The 13,975-nt window shown below is 39.2% G+C and overlaps 1 protein-coding gene across 1 annotated transcript in view; it reads right to left on the reverse strand.

Moving 5' to 3' along the window:
- LOC104495373 (ras-related protein Rab-10-like) overlaps nucleotides 1-10,405 on the reverse strand; it is a gene marked incomplete at its 5' end in the record, with an annotated part of 23,176 nt that extends 12,771 nt beyond the window's left edge. Inside the window, 3 exons of the mRNA XM_010138335.1 lie at nucleotides 1,354-1,443; nucleotides 9,163-9,301; nucleotides 10,345-10,405. Coding sequence (XP_010136637.1) covers nucleotides 1,354-1,443; nucleotides 9,163-9,301; nucleotides 10,345-10,405 — 290 coding nt within the window. The remainder of the gene's footprint in view (nucleotides 1-1,353; nucleotides 1,444-9,162; nucleotides 9,302-10,344) is intronic.
- Between the last annotated feature and the right edge of the window lie 3,570 nt (nucleotides 10,406-13,975).

Here is a 13,975-nt window from a genome sequence, read left to right on the forward strand (position 1 = left end):
CCCTGCTAATGGAATCTTTCTCAGCTGGTTCAGTCAGATTCTATAGCATTTGTAAATCACGTTAAAAGAAGAAATATTGTAACTGAGGAGTTGCCTTGCCTTTAAACACGGAAGAAATCTAGAAACTCATTGGTGAGGAGTTGATGATTTGATTCTGAAAAAAACACTACACTAAGAGAAATTTTGACTGCGTGGCTAAGAACACAGAAGTCAGAAAATGTCACGGTTCATACCCTATGCAAAATCCTGCTACTGCCCTCTTGTGCACACACATCCAGTGACTCTTCAGATTTCTGCCAGTGCGTGGAGTGAGGGTACACATGTATTTTTCAGCAACCTGATTCCTTGTACACAGATATAGTACATTAACATGGAAAGTGTCTTGCTTATGAACAATGAACTTTCAAGAGTTTCTGTTCGTAATGCTGTTGAAAAGGTGATGCTATTTTTTAAAGTTCCCTAATTTGGGATTATAGAATTGGCGAGAAATTATGGGTTTGTTGTTTTTTTTTTTAAACACACAACATCCTGCCTGACTCACCATGCCTGAAAGCATAACAAAAAGGCTCATTCCAAGTTCCAGACAACAGATGCACAGTTTGCAGCCACAAAATTACAGGTATGCAGGACCCGCTTTCCTGCGACATTTAGTCATTATCACAATTTCTTCTGCCAGAGCACGGCTCCTGGATTTCCTTGCTGGTTCTCAGTGACAGCCATTTGCCACCACCTCTATAAAAGCACTCCGTGCTTCGCGCCAGTTCTTCCCCTACATCTGGTCAGCAGGTATAAACTATACTGTATCTCAGCTGTACGACACGTACACAGTTAGATCTGGGGGAGCTGCAGGGTCCCTAAATTTATCTATCCAGAATTACAGACAGTGCAGATTACTGTGCATAGGCTGCCAGAATAGTTCCTTATAGCTGAGCTGCAGAAAAAAAAAAATAAAAATCACTGATGGATGGAATCAGAAAAATTATGCTGAATGTATTATGCATTACATTTTAATATTCCACATTAAAACAGCACGTTGAAAATGGAGACTCTAAAATATTTTTAGTTTTAATTCAAAACATAAGATTTCTATTGTAACACCCAAAACTTTCAAAGTACATTTTAACCTTTAAAGTGAAAATCAGTATTCTGAAGAGATCAGCTAGGAGTTACTTTATGTATTTCCACTCAATTTTACAAAAAACCCCCAACACTCCAGAACTTCCTACTTGTTCTTCTGGAGCAATTCCTAATAGAATTTTTGAATTAAGGAGCTTTTTATCATTCTCAGTGTAACAGCTTGCAGTCACATATGAAGATACTCAGAAGAAAGTGTAAAGAAAGTACCAGTGATACCTTTTCTCCTTTCTGTTTTGAAACCACACGTTCTGACTCCTTATCACACTTGTTCCCCAACAGTATTATGTCCACTTCATCACCTGCTTTCTAAAAGAGAACCAGCATTAGTAAGTGTCAAGTATGAGAAAAAGCAAACAACAAAAGCCCTTCAGCTCACACTAGCCTTCAGCACAATTCCTTGAAAGTAAAGGCTCAATACTGTCCTGACCTTTTCTCCTGTGGAAGTATTTTCCGTCAGTTACTGGGATTCAGAGGAAACCAGCAAGACTGCAAAGAGCAGAAGAAAGCCGCTTACAAGTGCAGGGCATAATTTGCAACCCCCTTCATAAGATATAAAGTATATGGTGCAGGGGCACCGTCTCCTGATGAATGCTCCATTTTGAGGCTTTAAAAGTGACTGGAAATGCCCCAAATTCACAGGCACTGCCCTCCCTAAAGTAATGGGTTCATGGATTAGCATATTAGACAGCACTCACAAGTAAAAAGGAAGGAATTTGCTGCACCTGAAAGAGCACCTCTCTGAGCTTTACTCTTGCACGCAGACAGTAAAATTACATTCAAAGTGTTCAAACTCAACATAAAAGTTTGATTATTCCAAGACACCTGGAAGAAGGCAATAGATTTTTAATGAATCAAAATTTTAAAACCTCATTGATTTCAAAAGGAAGAAAAATCTAGCTTTTTGACCTTGTCTCCATCCTTCACTCCACTCCATCCAGTTATGTACACGATGACTGTGAAATGCACAGGGTGCTTTACATCAGTGTTATTTTAAGATAAGCCATTTTAACTATACATGACTGGAATGATGACAAGGAAACCGAACAGTTCTGCAACAGCATGTGGAATTTGAAAACTGACATTTGTTGTGAAAATCATAATATTTAATACCACTTTTGATGCTTAACTGGAGGAACCTGAGGGTCTCAATCTAGAGACAATTACAAATAACGTGGTCTGATCCCATGGCTTATATTCTGAAAGTCCATGCTCAGACAGCTTCCCTGATGATAAAAAAAACCTTGTCTGAGGCTGCCGATCTCTCCACAAGGACATGGAAGAAATCTCTGATCTCTGTCAAAGTCTTCATGTTTTATAACTTTGCCATAAGACAAAACGAGGCACAGACAATTATCTTCCCCCAGAGCTCACACATGGCCACAGGTATCTCCCTTCAGAGAAACGTAAAGGAAAACCTGTATTCGTTAAAGGATGAGAGAATCATTCTTTTTAGTCTATTTGCACTTCTGCAACTAAGTTGCCTCATTTGAAGAGTACAGCAGTAGGCACAATTTATTATTAAGGAACACTATTTCATTTTTTTAAATCCACTCTCATTTTAGAGTCAGCTAATCTCATTTCATACCCAGAGCCGATGTTCAAGATAATGTAGTATTAAAATGAGTAAGCTCATCATAAGAGTACAAAGTACAGGCCTAAAACAATGAATCAATCCAACCTGGATTAATAGACCAAAATGTTGGCTGTTTCAGAATGCACTGAAGCTTTACTCGTTAAGGTCAATGGTTCTCCTACATAAAATTACACACAGCAGTCCCTAAAACAGGGTAAACAGACAATTTAATCCCATCACATAACCAACTTTTTAAGTCTATAAGCGGCCAAAGGTTTTACAAGTGACATCTGACTTTACTCTGAATGAAAAGTTCAAAGGGCAATACTAGCACACTTTCTATACACAACCACGAAATCCCTCTGTAGATGTTTCTGTACAGACAGCACCAATTTTTGCAGTAGAGGAGTTCTTCCTAAACAGCTTCAAATGGTACAGAATTTAAAAGGAGGTTAGAGACACCAAGCCGGTAAGTATTTATTTCAGCAAATAACTATTATTTCTACATTAATATAATTAATGTAATAATGTATTTTTACTTTGACTGGATCCTCCAGCAAGGCACTGCGAGTACTCCTGTTTTTTAAAGATGGTATCTTGCAGCTTCTTGCTTCTAGAAAACTAAAGAACACACACTAGATGACATCCACTTAAAATTTTGAAACCTGATTATACAGATGAAGTCTTAAAAAAAAAAAAAATTAAGTCAATATGACTAGGCAGGATTTTGACCATCTGTTCAGTTGGCATAAAAACGGCAGAGGAACACTGATTTGAATTGACCAAAAATATGGCTCTTCAGGGCTTCCAAAAGCTCACTGTGTATTTTCATCCTCTTTTATTTATAGCTCAGGAATAAGTTTTCCAAAGGCCAAATCTATAGCTGAGAAGAGGATAGTTATTTTACAGTTGTTAAGATGCTATTATGCAAGTCAGCACTAAGCCAATAGAGTCACAAAACATTTTTTTTCCCATGTCATGGAAAAATACTATTGAAAATTTCATCAATTTCATCCATTTCATCAAGAAACTTTTTTTTTTTTTTGAGAAGTACAAAAAAGTGTTGTGTTTTGGTACCTTAAAAATACATCCAGATTTTTGGTTCGCTCTCTACAGTTTTTCTTCTGGTTTTAACACTTCAAAGTTCATATTTTACTGAAACATAAACCAAGAATAATTTGGAGAAAATCTAGCCAATTTCTTTCTAAACAGTGCAAAAGGAAATATCAGCACTATATTTCTCTCCAAAAACTGGAGCTGAGAGGTTGAGACTGACCAAGATTTTTGAAGTGTTTGGTAGAGATTGGAATTACCAGGTTTTGGCGAAAGGGTTTTTCCCCTGGATTACCTGGCAGCTGTGACTGGTGGCCACAGGAGGGAGCAGTACCAGAGCCTCAAACGCAGCGGTGCCAGGACTGGACTAGGCACACTGGACTCTCACCCCATGGTGCGCTTTAGCAGCCTGCTGTGATGGGAGCCACCCACCCACACCCTTCACTAATCACTGTACTGCTCAACTTTCACCCAGACCATGCAGCCAAGCAGTAAATACCCAGCTCACTGCCTGCCTATGTGGTACTAACAGAAATCAGCTATGCCAAGGGGAAAATATCTTGCTCATCCCTTTTACACGTAATTTGGTTTTCATTTTTTCAAATGAAAGGTCTTTTTTTTCTGCAGTTGTGCTCATTTTGCAGGGAAGCTATTTCACAGAAGGGCTGTGAATTCGTGTGAGTACTAACAGCATCACAGACACCTTTCCTGAAAGAGAACTACATCACAATTGTACTAACAGGTTATTGGAAGAAACGATCCCTTCACTTCTGAAGTGGTGAGCCCAGACCCTACTGTGAATGGCTGGCCTCAACCTCCCCTGCACCAAACTGACCGCACTTACCCAAAGCTCATCCAGACTCCTGGCTGTACAAAGCTACCTGTGCAGTGACAGACCTTACAGAGTCACCACCCTGTCCCTGAGCCGTGTTTCCAGGGAGCAGCTGGGCAGGGCTGTGTGATTTTGATACTCATTGATTACAGTTTGAGAAGGGAACAGAAGTTTGTTTGCAGGTCGAATCAGTGAAATCGAGAACCCAGATCTGAGAAATACACTATGGTAATGCTTAATTAGTTTGTATTTTGGAAAGAACCGTAGCATTAATATAATTTTTCAGATCTGAAAGGTGAAGGCAGAGCTGGGGAAGCCTGTAAAGCTGGCAAGTTTCTTCCTCCTGCTCTCCAGACAATGGCACTAGAAACATACCCTTAGTGAAGAGCCATTTGTTAGAAGTGCACTGTCCTCCCAGTCTCTTTGACAGCATCACAGGGGCAGTGTTCATACTATGACTCCCAAACAAGTCTCTTCCCATGTGTTTTTCTAAGTGCCACCTTACGACTTCAGTTACAAATGCCTGGTTTCCAGGACTTCAGTGCAAATAAATGAATGATAGAATTTGTTTGTCTATTAGCCAGCTTAGACACGACTAGATATAAACCAATTTACCCTGAAACCTATCTAGGCTTAGAGATAAACCAATTTAGTAATGTGACAAGAACAAGAATTTTCAGTTCTAATCAGAGCCATAACAACAAACTCATCTATGAATTAGAACAATTCGATCCATTCAGCATCAAGCTTTTCTATCTGAGGAAGAAAAACCCAGAAGAGTTTGAAGTCAAACTAATTCACAATTGTACAGCAGTTTGTCATGCTGCTTTTAAGTAATGCAGAAACACTGGAAGACAGTTGAGTATCTCAACTCTCAGATGCATCAGAAGAACAGAATTGGGAAAGAGCACTATGCAAAGACAGCAGTAACCCAACAGACCCAAGCACTTCACACCCTGGTTGAGGGGCCACGTCTTTAGGTAATAAAACCAGAAAGCTAATGTATTTCAAGAACACTAAAATATGTCACCAAGACTTGCTACTGCACAAGAAAATGAATTTATCTCCGTCCTGCAGAAGATTCTGTGCTAGCAGAAAATTTCCAGCATGGAGATAATTGTTGGGATCTGGTAATGCCACCTTCACAGCTACACCAGGAGGCGAAATGAATGAAAACCATGAACCAAATGAAAACCATGAAAACAATGAAAACCAGTCCAGTGTATAGGAAACTGGGACCTACCATCTAGGTCAAGTTTCTAGAAACCCAGATTCCACATGTGAATCATGGAGTGACTTAGGTCAGCAAGGACTTCTGGAAGTCATCTGGTCTATGCCCCAGCTCAAAGATGGGCCAACTTCAAAGTCAGGTCAGGTTGCTCAAGGCCCTGATCAGTCGAGTTTTAAGTATCTCCAGATCCTCTATGGGCACCTGTTTGAGCATTTCACCACTCCATTGTGAGAAACTTCTTGCCAATATTTTAGCTGGAATCTTGTTCAAAACACTTGTAAAGAACTGTTTTCTGCAAATGGATTTGGTACACGGTTGCTTGTGTTTAATTTTTAAAGGCTGAACAGAATCAGCCTTTCAGAACGGCTGGCCACAATAGCTAAAAGCCCTGTCAGCAGGCGGGAGGAACACCTTAACAAATTGGACATCACCCACAATCCTGCAAATAAAGAATGGTTTCAGGTCCTACAGTAGTTTTCCTGTAATTAAAATGTGCATAACAAGTCCAATATACCTGTACTGGATTTGCCAATAATGTCCTAAGATATGAATGTGCCAGCATATTTTTCTAGTAAGCTTTTTAAAGTACAGTTTTATGTTACTTAGTCTTGTCTAGTTCTGCATACAAATATTGCAACAATACAGATATGGCAGCATATGTATGTCTTGAACTTCCTTGAACAATAATTCATTTTTAATAGGGAAATGGCTGTATTCCACACATAAAATAATTGAAATACAATGAGCACATTACTGGTAATCTGACTGTAATAGCACTGACTGGCTAGTTTTTATAAAATCAATGGAGTTTTTAGGAATGCTAAATTGCTTAGATTCTTATTTTCAACTGCCATAAAAATGGCTTAGCACACTGAACAGATTTTAAAAAACTTTCTGTTATAAATCTTCCTGTACAAAGAATTAAAAACTGAGACCATAATGTAATAACGGAATTGACTCAACACATCCTGTTTGATTGGTTCAGGTTTACCTATTAGTCTGGTGTTTAATGAGACCTGTATCTGTTTCTCTTTTAAAATTTTATTTAATTTTTTTACGCTTGCATATTTTAAAGGGTGTCGTTGCAACAGCCACTTTGATACTGGGCATTTGTAGGGAATTAATTACTGGTTTGCACTCATGGACCAAAGCAAATAGAGGGAATGTCACTAACCTCCAGTAAGTAATTAATTTTCATGAAATGCCCTGTGTTTTAACAGTTATTGCTTAAAAACACTTCTTTTGCAATGAATGGCCCCATATATTTTCACCAAGACATTTCAGAAACTGATATCCCACTAGGACTAAATTAAATTTTTTATTATTATCTAGCTCTATTACAACACTCACTAATTGCTAGTTTTGAGAATGGGACAATCAATCATGCAATTTACATTCCCAGAAATTGCTTTAAATTGAGTATTTTCCCATTTTTTAAATTTTAAACTAACAAAGTACCTTCAGGGGTAAAGGTTAAACAGTCTAAATATGGGTACGCCTTACACAAAAGCTTTTCAGGGTCATGAAGAGAAAGCAGGCTCGTACATATGTGATTTCCTGACTGACTTAAGCAGGTCTAAGCCTGCGCGGGGGCTACAAGAGCTTGTCCCATCCTTCCCTCCACTCTCGCCCTGCGGTTCTGATGCTTTGTGTTTGTGGTTGTGCATTGCAGCCCACTGAATCAACCAACCTGTCATTTAACTAAAGATGACAGGACAACATGACCCCTTTGGGGGCAGTGTGAAGACAGATCAGTATTTTAGATATGAATTTTTACACACCGATAGATAGATGTGTGTATATATATATATAAATGGATATATACAGACAATATACAGTATAGAATATACAAATACTTGGTTGTAATCAACACAGAGAACTACCTTGCTTGGATTCTTACACAAGCATACTAACTTACACAAACATGTAAGTACAAACTCCTATGCTGCTGCTTAGGGCAATCTCACTGCTCGTTACGGCTTCCTGAGGAGAGGAAGTGGAGAGGGAGGTGCTGAGTTCTTCTCCCTGAATCCAGTGACCTGTGGGAATGGTTCAAAGCTGGTCAAGGGAGGTTCAGACTGGACATAAGGAAGCATTTCTTAACGAGAAGGTGGTCAAATACTGGAACAGGCTTCCTCGAGAGGTGGTCAATGACCCAAGTCTGTCAGTGTCTAAGAGACGTTTGGACAATGCCCTTAGTAACATGCTTTAACTTTTGGACAGCACTGAAGTGGTCAGGCAGTTGGACTAGATGATTGTTGTAGGTCCCTTCCAACTGAACTATTCTATTCTAAAAGTGACCTGCCTCTGCCTAACAGAGAACACATGAAGAGAGACCTAGCGAAAAAGACTCAGGGTACATGGTTACGGGCAGCTGAATGATCTGACGCCTAAGGGCTTGCCCACTCCCTTCTCCCTGGTTCCTCCCTCATATTTTTTCCACACGTTCTTCTCTGGCCTTCCTGCTCCTACCTGTTTACCTTGTGCCAAGTCCGATAACTGTCAGACCTTTCCACAGACTCTTGAGACTCACCGATGCAGCAGAAAAGCATCCAACAGGTTTTGCTGGGTTAGTTTTCTATCACGTTAGAAAGCCTGAGTGAACCCCAGAGAGCTCTAGCAAGCTCCAGAAGCAGCACAGTAGGAGCCAGCACGCGGGAGCAGGAAGGGAGGTGGAACACACTCCCTGTCTGGCAGCCATGTGCTGTTGAATCACTTCCCGTGTCACATGAAAGCACGCATTTCCGGCTGCAGTGGCACAAGCAGCTGAGCTGACTGACAGCTCACTGCCACTAAAAAGGGATTCTCCTCTTCCTCCCCCAGTTCCTCCCTCTTGAAACCATCCTCTCAAAGGGATTATCCAGCAAGGACACAGAGGATGTTTAATTTGATTTGTTTCTTTTGATTCTTGGGATGAGGTAACTATACTAAAGTAATGAAATTAGGAAAGAGAAATCACTGGCTGTGATATGGGATTTTGACATGGAAGTCAATTAAAATCCTGGGATGATCTTGTGGAGATTGGCTTGTGTGTGGCCATGCCAGTGACAAAACACCATAATTCAGCACGTGCAAAAATGGATTGGCTTTAAAAGTGCTTCAGAAAAAACTCCTGCATCACCATGCATTTGTCCTGGATAATCTGGACTGTATTCCAGTTTCAGGTAACAGCAATCCTACTGCCATACTGTGTGCTGAGGTAAATGTAAGAAATTCTGCTTCAAAACACACAGCTCAAGGCACAAGAATACATCTCATGCAGTCATCTAAAACATTGACTGCAATAACTCATCAACTACCTTCATTAGGAGATCAACCACTGTTAGATATATTTACCTCATGTATGTCTTTCATCCAGTTTGTTATACTTCGAAAACTGTCCAGATTTGTGATGTCGTATACAAGAACGAAGCCTTGTGCGCCACGAAAATAGCTAGTGCTAAGTGTATGGAATCGTTCCTGGCCAGCAGTATCCCTGAAAGAAATTGTAGGAAATCACATACACACACACACACACAAGATGATCAAACTGCAAATCCCTCAAGAAAAATCACATTGTTTTAAGGAGTACAGACCATATTTTGGATGGGGTACCCTAACGTGAAAGGAACAAGAAAAGGTAAGGATGAGAGTATCATCTGGGTGCCAGATACAGCAGTAAATTTATTCTGCTGAAAATTTATTCTGAATAATACAGCCCTACTAGGGAAGCTGAAGCAGCAGCAGCTGAAGCCTGAGTATAATTTCAAGCCCACCACTGCTTCTTTAGGTACATAACCATAAAGATCAGTACAAAGCGGGTGATAAAAAAAACTGCAGTACAAGCACTGCAGGAGTCAGATGACATTCCGTATTCTGAGAAGCCCTTTGTGAACTGTGACACAGACAGTAAGCTGGTTTAGAGCGAAGGTAGGTTTGGGGGGAAAGCCTTAAAACACAGGAATGCAGAGATTCCTACACACAATTATGCCTTAAGAAAGCTGTAAGCCTCTGAGACTTTTATATTGAAACCTGAGATGGAGTAACTGCAGATCTAATACTGGTCAGATAATTCATGTACGGAGTTGCTACTTGGAAGTTAAATACTGGTAAATACAGATAACCTTCAGCACTGGATGCCTGGAGAGATGGCTCTCAGTAGCCCTAAACAGCCTTTAGAAAAACTTCAAACAAAAAAACTAGACTCTAGGTTCCCAAAATTCATCTTACTAGCTTTCTCTTGGTGAGATTAACTAAATATACTTAATTATATAAAATTAAATATACTTAATATGGATTGTAGATCTGCATTGTTTGTATGCTGCAACTTTTATTGCTAAAGCAACCTAATGACAACCCTCCTTTTAACTTACATTAGTTGCTGAAAAAAAATACGCTCCCCTAGGCCAAATTCAAATTTTAAAATGACCTAGTAGGAACACCTGCACTTTAGAAAGGCACGCAATGAAAAGCAGATGAGATTTTTCATGCTGTAATGAAACTTAGTTAGCTCTCATTTGTGATATAAATAAAACTTACCATATTTGAAGTTTCACTCTTGTATCATTAACCGTTACTGGCTTTACTTTAAAATCGATGCCTAGAAGAAAGAAGAAAATCTGTAACATTTCTCCTAAAGATTCTCTTTGGAGGTTGTTTCTTAACTCTAGTTATCATGCACTTTTGAACAGATAGTGAGAAGGAACCATATCAAACAAAGAATAGCAGGCCAATCCTACACACTCCCATCCCAGCTGGAAGTTGTAAATGGAAATCACTCAGTGGTGAAACCAACCACATGCCAATACACCGCACAAACACAATACAAAGCAATGCCAATGCGAAGCGATGGAGGGGCAGGTCAAAGCCAAGGGGCAGATACTCCCAAAGTACACCCGGGTATTTCCACAAATAGACAAGTGACACGACAGCGCTTTCATGGCCTGTGCACAGTAATACTTGGCAAATATATTGGTGATTTTCCTCACAACTGTAGGCAGCGATGAACGGGGAGGTAAAAATGCTTACACAGCTGTTAGATGCACACCACCATTTTTCTGTCCTTTACTTCCAAATCCCTAAAAAAAAATACTTAGGGTTACACGAACAGGAACGGGAATTAGCTGTACTAGTTAAATGCAGACAACCGTATGCTGGATTTAACACAAAATGAAGAATGCTGTCTCTGCAGCCTTAACCACCACGGCGTATCCCAGATCCAGAGCACCAACGCTAAAATCAAGCATTAGCACTGACTTCCAGTGCAGAATGTTGTCTCTACACACACTGCAGATCTTTCCTCAGATACTTTCCTTATAATTTATAGTGTTTTCCGTTATTACATTATCACATTAGTACTCCAAAGGTGGTAAATGATACATGGATTTATGGGTTGTGGAAGCTCCAGTCTTAATATTAGATTCTGCCAGCTGTCAGCTTAGAGTGACGCATTTCCTCAGAGTTAACCGGGATTTTTTCCAATTATAGATGAAAATTAAAATATCATTTGATAATTTATCTTTTATTTATCATTTTTTTTCTACTGAAAAACAGTAAGGCTATTTTTGTCAATTATACGAATTGCAATTAAGGTGACATTGTGATAGCTGGCCATACTGCATGGTCAGAACTCCATAAGGTCAAAATACGGCTCCTTAACGTGACTGCAGAGTGGCTTTTCACCGGCAGTAAGGACATTTGAAAGAACTAAACAGACTGAAAAAGCACAGAAAATTTAAGTTAATACCACTGCACTGATTTCTGTAAGAACCTGTCTGCCAAATTACTTATTGAAGGAAAGCACTCGTGGCAGTAAACCAAAAAAAGTGGTGGAGGAAACGCTCCCTTCCTTTTTACTGACGGATGTATTGTGCACAAAACTTTGACAAGTACATTCTCACAAGCATGATTCCAAGGCTATTAACATTTTTGTGCGTATGTGGTAAAAGAGTTTAGGTGGATTTTAAAAATTATTATGATAATCATGTCCTTCACTTGATGAATTTTTATTGAAGCTCCAATGGAAAGGAAAGATGAAATAATATAATTGGTATCTGTAATTAATATTACACAAAGCTTCCTTGATGGAATTAATAGTGTCAGATGGAAATGTAATTTAAGTCAAATTTGCTCATGTAAGGTGAAATTCCAACGTGATGGAAAACATTTGCTCCTGAAATTCACATGGTTTTGTTTAATTATCTGTATCACTTTCTGCAGTTGACACTGGAGCAGCTGAGAGGGACAGAGTACGCACTGGGAGGCTGGAATGTCACTTTCAAACGGTGCATTGGGAATACCGCAAAAAATTATAATCCAGCCAGGGACTTCTAGACCTATAGGAAACAGTTCTTTGTTGACATACATTTTAATAATAAATTGCTATAAGCTTTATTTTTTATTAATAAAAAGGGAGGCAAAGTGCTGAATCAGACTAAAACTTAATCTAAATTAAAATAAGGCTTATTGACTTCTTAAGTCAACTTCAAAATTTATTGACCTAAAAGGTCAATGAATGTTAGTGAAAAACATAAGTCAATATGTTCTGCATGCATGAATTGTTCATGTCTTTATATGAAATTTCCAGCAAACTTAGCAAATTGGAAAGACGGAAAAGAAAAATGAGAAATACAATGCCAAAGACAGCTCACAGATTTCAGATGTTTTTAGGCCCATGTATTGTACAACATGATCAACAAAACAAAGTGAGCATTGATTACCACTTGCACTTGCTTCTTTTAAGCTGTCAAATAAAAGCAAGAAGGGGTATGCTGGGTACAAGTTCAGATTCTGGTTGTTATTTCCAAGTTTTATAGCCATGAGATTAATTTCTTTTCTTTATATTCCAAATAATAAATGTGGCCATATTAGGACTGAGGCATCTTAAAGATAATGAGGTCTAAAGAGCAGCAAAATCGCCAGCCGCAGGGAAATTCAGCTGTGAATTGCACCTCTCTTCCATCTGTGAAAGTCCTCTTCAGAGAGGTCTTCTGCGCTGGCCTAGAAAATCACAACACACTTTTCACCCCAACAGAGCTGGCAAGTTCCTGATATAAAAGGCTCAGAAAAATACACCTATGGAGAGAAACTGCGAGTTTGAGCAGCTTAGCGGGATGCAACAGTGAGAGCACAGACAGAGGGTGGTACATGCCCAGGGGCAGGTTACACCAAGCCCACTTTCTGTCTTACAGTGTCTTCGGCTCTGGAGAACGAGCTGGTGTCAACTCTTGTCCCCAAGCTGGGCAAGCACCCAGGGAGATGTTGTGGGTTACTCCTACCATATGTAACTCTTCCTAGCTGTTGGTGCACCGCTTGAATCGGACCCTTTTCCTGTACATGTCAAGGAATATCTGAAGCAGAGGAGTGTCCGAGCAGTCACAAGTACTGATAACTACTGTTTTGGTAGGAAAAGCAGCTCATGGAATAGGATGGTTTGTTAGGAGAGGAAGAGTGACAAACTAATCCAGCCTTGTCCAAAAAGAAAACAACTAAGATGTGGATTGATACTAGTGTTGTCAGCACAGGACATGTTTGCCTTCAATATGGTTCATTTTTATTGATTAACTCTACTTTTTCCTTTTAAAGTGAGAATTATCACGCCTTAGAAACAAATGCATTGAATTTGCAACTTCACTCTTCATAAATTTTTTTTTTTTAAATATAAGCATGAAAAAGCAGAAGTTTCCTTTTGAGGAAAAAGACAAAATAAAATCATTTTTTTTTTTTTTTAATCCTAATTTGGGAGTTGCATCACTTCCAGCTATGACAGATTTGGGAGGACTCACACCTTTATAGAAACATTTGTCACAGAAAACATGTGCTATGGGACCACAGCCACCATAATACGGCAAAATAACAACCTCACAGCCTGTGAGATCATGGTCCGGTTCACTGGTATACAGAAGGTGGCTTTGTTCATAAACTTTCTCTATGGCTTTATATGCCATGCCATTGTTTAAACAAAAACATTTTTTATAGGCTATTCACAATACAATGCATCTGCCTTATGATGCGTATAAGTTTAATTAGAAAACTATAACTGCTTATAATTTACACAAACTGTGTAATTGAAGAGGAGGAAGGGCACCCAGCCTTGAGTGTTTAAGTGCTGCATAAAAAGCTTTCAATGAAAATTTACTGCATTTCTTTTTTTTTTTTTCCCTTAAAATAC

This window comes from Buceros rhinoceros, unplaced genomic scaffold, assembly GCF_000710305.1.
Source record: "Buceros rhinoceros silvestris isolate BGI_N320 unplaced genomic scaffold, ASM71030v1 scaffold3636, whole genome shotgun sequence".
Taxonomy (NCBI): Eukaryota; Metazoa; Chordata; class Aves; order Bucerotiformes; family Bucerotidae; genus Buceros; species Buceros rhinoceros.